At 35.1% G+C, this 7,500-nt stretch overlaps 1 protein-coding gene across 1 annotated transcript in view; it reads right to left on the bottom strand.

Annotated features, from left to right (window-relative positions):
• LOC137643294 (sushi, von Willebrand factor type A, EGF and pentraxin domain-containing protein 1-like) overlaps positions 1-7,500 on the bottom strand; it is a 310,342-nt gene that overhangs the window by 202,347 nt on the left and 100,495 nt on the right. Inside the window, 1 exon segment of the mRNA XM_068376133.1 lies at positions 2,298-2,470. Coding sequence (XP_068232234.1) covers positions 2,298-2,470 — 173 coding nt within the window.

Below are 7,500 nucleotides of genomic sequence, written 5' to 3'. Positions count from 1 at the left end.
AATAAAAGGACTTCGTTTTGGGTTACACGCCTCCATTCACGAGGGATAAAAATAAAGAGAAAAGAAAAAAATTATCGACTCTGCTACTAAACAAAAGGTTCAAATCAATAAAACGATGTCTGGTAATGCATATTTGCTATACTTCGATACACTAGCTTTGAAACAATAGAAGAACGAGAGAATGAAGAAGTCATAGATGCAGGTGTCAGGGTTTTTAGCATCCTTATAGGATGGCCCAAATACGCACAGTTTATCACTGGTACCTGAACTCTTAATTTTCGGAAAATTATTATTTTCTATCTTAAATGAAAAAACTCACGGTAATTTGAGCATCTAATAACCAATATATGAATGGAATTGCAATAAATCACTACTTCAATGCAATTTAGGAACATTTTAAGCACAAAATAATCCAACACAAGTGCAAAAAAGACAAAATTAACCATCACATCGGATGGAATTAACCATTTGGTCCCACTGTCACTACACAAGCTTGTGAGTTAAGGCCCAAACACACTAACAATCATGATTGTACACTATCCGTGTCTATGCAAGCATATCCTTTGTGAGTGGGTGTGATTGAGTGTTTGAAATACACCCAATCACACCCACTCACAAAGGATTTGCTTGCACAAACACGGATATTGTACAATCATGACTGACAGTGTAGTTGGGCCTTTGAGGCTCCTCCTTAATCAAGCCTTTATATCACCCTAATAATTCCGATGTGCAAGCACCTTGTTTCTTACTTTCATTTGGAAACATCCAATATGATCATCGACTATGATGAATTCCTTCAGTGAGAAGAGGCCAGGAAGAGATCTCGCTCATTATTTACACTTAATATTTTTTTCTCACCTCTTTCAGTTCTTTTGACTTATTCGCGACATTTGCGTTCTATGGATTGTTTAGAAATAGTGAATACAACCCTCAAGCTTTTCTATTGATTCATTTTTCTTTTTTTTTTTGTAAGTCAGTTGTGCTCACTTATCAAGGCCAGTTGTATTTGCATTCATGATTACTGGTATTCGTCACCTTGTCTTGTTCCATACCATTCTCCAGTGCATAATAAAACGTTGATTTACAGCAAATTCATATTATTATTGATTTAGTAACTAGTAATATACTACAATATCACAGAAAAAAAATAATCTTGAAAGAGTAAAATTAAAATCTTAGTAAGAAACCGGCGGTAACATTAACATGTTTGCTCAGAAACCATCTTCTTACCTTTCTAAAGGCTCAAATGAAAGACTATTTGGAGAAGACAAATATTTACCATTCAACAATTATGCAACCGGTGCAATAACACTAGAACTTTGAAGAATAAACACAAAGAAACAATGATTATTTCACGCATGGGTTATACACATCTCCCCGGTTGAAGTCTACAAAAGGACACACACACACACAGAGAGAGAGAGAGAGAGAGAGAGAGAGAGAGAGAGAGAGAGAGAGAGAGAGAGAGAGTTGAATTACACGAATGTTATTTCCCAAGAAGCCAGTCATCTCCTTTATCAAATAAAGAGCAGGTCTCTGGATATTTATACATACATACATATATATATATATATATATATATATCATCTCCTCCTACGCCCATTGACGCAAAAGGAATCGGTTAGATTTCGCTAGTCATCTCTATCTTGAACTTTTAATTCAATACTTCTCCATTCATCATCTAATTCCAGCTCCAATAGCATATATATATATATATATATATATATATGGATAAATATCAACACAACAACGTGTTCAAATAGAAATAAATTTCTACTTCATATTTGGGATCGAACGCTGGCCCCTTCTAATGAAAGGCCAGGTCGAAACCAACCATGCCACGAGAGGCCATAAAAGAAATCGGAACCTAACGCTACCCAGCGTAAATCCTTAACCGCTGGGTAGCGTTAGATTCCGACTTCTTTTATGGCTTCTCGTGGCATGGTTGATTTCGACCTGGCCTTTCATTAGAAGGGGCCAGCGTTCGATCCCAAGTATGAGGTAGAAATTTATATATATATATATATATATATACACATGTATATGCATATATATATATATATATATATATGCATATATATATATATATATATATATATATTATATATCCGGTCACGCGTGCTCATGTAGGGAGAGAGGGAGGAGTTATATCCCGGTGAGAGGGGGGATGCATGTGCGTGTGAGTGCACATTTCTATAAATATCTAGCCGTCACTTTTGACGGGTCACGTATACTAGTTACACATATTAGACAAAATGATCCCTATCAACCTTCCCCGAAAGCTTATAAATCCTTACCGTTCTGATGATGGCTTCCTCGTCCCTGGGGCAGGACTCCGAAGGGGCATTTCTGGGATTCTTGTAGATCTTCCTGCCCTCGACGATCTCGTCGTCATCGTGAAAGGCGTAGCTGAGGGGGTCGCTTGTGTACCGGAGTCTCCGGAGGAGGTTGTGCTGTTGCCCTCGGCATTCTGCAAAGAGAGTAAATTCTTCGGTCAGATTCTGATAGCCTTCATGTACTTTATATTCATTTTATGCATATATAAGAGTCACACGATGATTATATTAAACTCAAAAGATAAAATCACTTGTGTATATATAAGAATCATGCAATTATATTAAACTCAAAAGATAAAATCACTGGGAGTATTTCTTGATTAATGACAAAAGATCGAATCTGCCTTATATATATATATATATATATATATATATATATATATATATATATACACACACATATATATATGTATATATACGTATTATATATATATATATATATATATAGAGAGAGAGAGAGAGAGAGAGAGAGAGAGAGAGAGAGAGAGTTTCGTTAACATGGAGACCTCAGGAGAAAAATAAAAAGGTCACGCAAAATCATAATTCAACTGCTTCAAAATAAAATATATTACTTTCCATTATTTCTAAATAGCTAAACCTCAAAACCACTTAATAAGTCATTTCACTAGTACAAATATTTCCGCTATTTCTGCAAATCTCCTTAATTCTCATCCCTCCAATTCTTCTAAGGCCAAATATACTAAACAGACAATTCACATCAGTAAGTGATTCAAGTATTTTTCCCCTCCATTTAATTCAACAGCCAAAAGGAAAGTTAGCTCAACAGTCTATTTGTGGGTTCACCCCTTGGCATTCATACACTGTAAGTTGCTTCCCAGCCTTAGTACAAAAGCTGATATTTCCTTGTTTCTTCTTCTCTCATCTTACTTTCATCAGTTTATAGGTCGCTCATGAATGGTAGAGCCAGGGGATAGGACAATGCCATAAAGACTGAGCAAATATACATATCATCAGCACCCAAGACCCTCTCTACCAAGATAGGACCAGGGAGGGGCCAGGCAATGGCTGATAATAACTCAGCAAGTAGACCTATAGGCTCCTCAAAACCGACCCGGCCCTATTTCTAGCTCTCAAAGATGGCGAGGTTGCAGATCCTACGTGAAAATATCGAGCTTGAGCGTGACTCGAACTCCCTTCCAACAGATTGGCAAGCAAGGACGTTTCAAATAGGCTACCTTAAACCCAGTTTCTGCAATTTCTCCAAACCATTCCCTGCAAATATCATCTATCCATGACTCGTTTTAGCATACCACCGATCTCTAACTTGCTTTCTCTGTCTTCTGTCTTCACCTCATCCGTAAAAGTATTAAAAACAACTGAAAACAGGTAAATCAGGTATCGGAACTATTGCATAGAATCATTGACAGCTATTTGGATTCGTTATGAAACTCGGCAAAACTTCAAGTTTCCTACAAGTGTCACCGAGAGCGGATATAGCTAGCTGCTAGCTAGCGATGGAAATAGAATAAAAAATTTTGCTCTTTATGAATAATTATAAAATAAACAAAATAAACACACACATGGTATAGACCTAAGTAGAATGAACAGCGTTTGATACAACAATAAATATATAAATATATATATATATATATATATATATATATATATATATGTATGTGTGAGTGTGTTTGTTACTTAACAAAGAACAATTAGTGAAAATAAACAATGCTACGAAGCCTTACTTGCTAAAAGGAGAATAGCGTCTTTGATGTGAAGTAACATTCATAAATATCACAATAAAACGATAATTTCCCCAACTCTGAAACCTTGCAATTACCAAATTACTATGTATCGTGTATCAACAATAGTGACGTTTTAATTTCACTTGAAATGTTTCCTCATTATTGTCCTGGACGAATATATGACTTACGCTCTCTCTCTCTCTCTCTCTCTCTCTCTCTCTCTCTCTCTCTCTCTACTGCATTCTCATCAACGATATTCAATATCATTGTACACATTTAAACATAACTGGCAACTGCTCAGCGATTTACCGGCATTGCTGAAAAGAGAGAGAGAGAGAGAGAGAGAGAGAGAGAGAGAGAGAGAGAGAGAAGTTTAACCCACAACTATGGTTTGTGTTTGGTAATAAACATAAATACAAATGGCTGACATGAACATGCATACAACAACAAATAATATTATTTAAATGTAAATTCCACCCTAAGGCCTTTTAAAAATAACACAGTAGATGAAACTATTAATTCAAACACACTCTCATATCTTGCACAATGAATAATAGGTGTTTAAAGCTACAAGTTAAAGTTAAATCACATAATCATAAAGCCCTTTATCAAAACATAGCATATGCAGTAATCATATAAAACTAACACCTAAGAAAGGGAAATAGCTTTGTGGAACCTTATGCAACGCTGCATTTAAATAAAGGATTATAACAAACAAGTCATTGTGAGTGTTTGTGTGTTTGTGGGTGTGTATATTTGTGCGTGAGAGAGAGAGAGAGAGAGAGAGAGAGAGAGAGAGAGAGAGAGAGAGATGTTACTCGTAAATCATCTGAAGATAGGCTATATAAATGCACGCAGTATGGAAACTCATTTCTAAATCTAAGTAACAAAGGATCAGCATCTGATTATATATATATATATATATATATATATATAGAGCCGTATTTTTTGACGGGTGGCACACACTAGTTTTGGGATAACGAATGAATGAATGATGACAATAAAAAATTGATGGAATAGATGGGCTTTACAGCATATGACTCCAACTAAATAAACAACCGCAGAACTCTAGTAGACTAAAATAACTCAGGTGACTTTAAACGATCAACAGATATAAAAAGATACAGAAAATACAAAAAAAAAAAGGGGGGCATTGAATTATAGGTTCTACACTTCCATCTTTCTCATCCAAGAAATTGGAGTGGCGTAAAATCTGTATGGCCAATAAAAGAGCTTCCCCGTTGCCAGAAACTTGTTGTGAAAGAAGATGAAAGAATTCCATATTTGAAGGAATAGATGTGGTTATCTGATACCCGAAAGGAAACAGATACGTATTACAGGCACTCGCATGAATAAGTATCTTGGTTATTGCTTATGACAGTCGTAGCGCCTTTAAGGAATACTTGAGAGAACTCAAGCCGGTTCTAATTATTATTATTATTATTATTATTATTATTATTATTATTATTGTTATTGTTATTATTAGTATCATTATTAATATTATTATTATTATTATCATTATTATTATTATTATTATTACCATTATTATTATTATTATCATCATCATTGTTATTATTAGCTAAGCTACAACGCTAGTTGGAAAAGCAGGATGCTGTAAGCCCAAGGGCTCCAGCATGGAAAATAGCAGTTCATGGGAACGTATGACATTTGCTTTTACAAGACTCAGTACTTTTTATAGAAGTTTTATTTTAACCGATGCTAAATCACGAAATAATTTTTCTTACCATAGAGCTGAATCGGGAGAATTCAAACATTTCAAACATAGTGCTTATTCTTTTCTTTAGGGGGGGGAGGGCAGGTTGACTTAAGCGTCGTTTCCTATTTTATGTTATTCATTATATAAATTTTAACATCCAGCTTATTTGTTTATCTCTTTTATAATTTTTTCTCTATTCCTCCCTTTCTTTTCCGCACTAAACTGCCTTCCCCATTAGATCCCTTGAGAGCCTAGAATTCTGATTTTCTTTCGGTTAAGATTAAAACTAAATGACAAATATATGGTGATTAAAAATATGTCTTATGCCAATATTTTGCACGTCTAAACTCTCCTCGGTTCTTATTTTTTATGATATGATACAAGCAGTTTAGGTGTACAGTCAATTATGATAATATTATTCGGAAAACAATCAACATATATTTTGTATAATAGCCTTTATTTCAAATGAAAATTACTAAAATCTGATATCGTTAGTTAATAATTTTCAGTTTAACGAAAATTAATTTGTTTTTGATTAACAGTCGAGTCTGATATTTTTACTATTAAATTTGATATTTTTACTATTAAAAACATATTTTCACTGTCTTATAATTTCTTTTCTTATAGTCAGTAGGCGTAGGATATGATGATGATGATGACGACGATGATGATGAGGTATTATATGATAAGACAAAAAACCATCTATTATTGAAGGCAAATATTATCAACCATTTATTTTCTTATAGTCAGTAGGCGTAGGAGGAGATGGTGATGATGATGACGATGATGATGAGGTATTATATGATAAGATAGAAAAATCATCTATTATTGAAGAAAAATATTATCAACCATTTCTTTATAGTCAGTAGGCGTAGGAGGAGATGATGATGATGGTGATGATGATGATGATGATGAGGTATTATATAAGATAAAAACCATCTATTATTGAAGACAAATATTATCAACCATTTCTTTATAGTCAGTAGGCGTAGGAGGAGATGATGATGATGATGATGATGAAGTATTATTTGATAAGATAAAACACCAAATAATAATGAAAACAAATATTATCAACCAAGGAACGAACTAACTAACCGACACTTAAATACTGAATAAGGGGTGTCAGCCATACCTCAGTTTAGAGTTACTAATGAAGACATTATTCAGGGTAACATTTAAATAAATCTATTAAATAACTGACATTTTTTTCTGGCATCGCATTAAGATAAAAGCTATGTTGCAGACGCACCAGGCTATTCACATAAATAAAGCTATAAATAATGTTGAATGGAAAAGTTAGAGAAAAAATACGAAGGAAGGAGTCTAAGCTTTCAACAATTTCTAATCTGTTAGCTCCACGCCTTGTAAATACCACCATTATCCTCTCCTGGAGGATACAAGCAAACCCCTCCCCCTCCCCTCTCTCCCCCTCTCCCTCTCCCTCTCCCCTACCCAAATACCCTCCATGGCTACACAACATTCAAAATTTTAAAAGGGAATGTGTCGAGGGAGGTAGACCATTTTGTGGGCAATGGAGAGAGGGGGGTGTTCGTAGTTATGGGGGGTGTCCGTAGTTGAAGGGGGGGGGGGGTTTCCAGGATAGGGGAGGGAATCGGTAGAGGGTAGAGGCACGGGGTGGGGGGGGGGAGGTGGAAGGAACCTAGCAGGTTAAAATTAAACCCGGAGGCGGAATAGTTGGTATATGAGGTTGTATACAAGGGACGGGATAAAACAGAAATTGAAA

The sequence above is a fragment of the Palaemon carinicauda genome, chromosome 6 (genome assembly GCF_036898095.1).
Source record: "Palaemon carinicauda isolate YSFRI2023 chromosome 6, ASM3689809v2, whole genome shotgun sequence".
NCBI lineage: Eukaryota > Metazoa > Arthropoda > Malacostraca > Decapoda > Palaemonidae > Palaemon > Palaemon carinicauda.
Note: the sequence above shows the minus strand (reverse complement) of the source record. Positions and strands in the feature narration are given on the sequence as shown.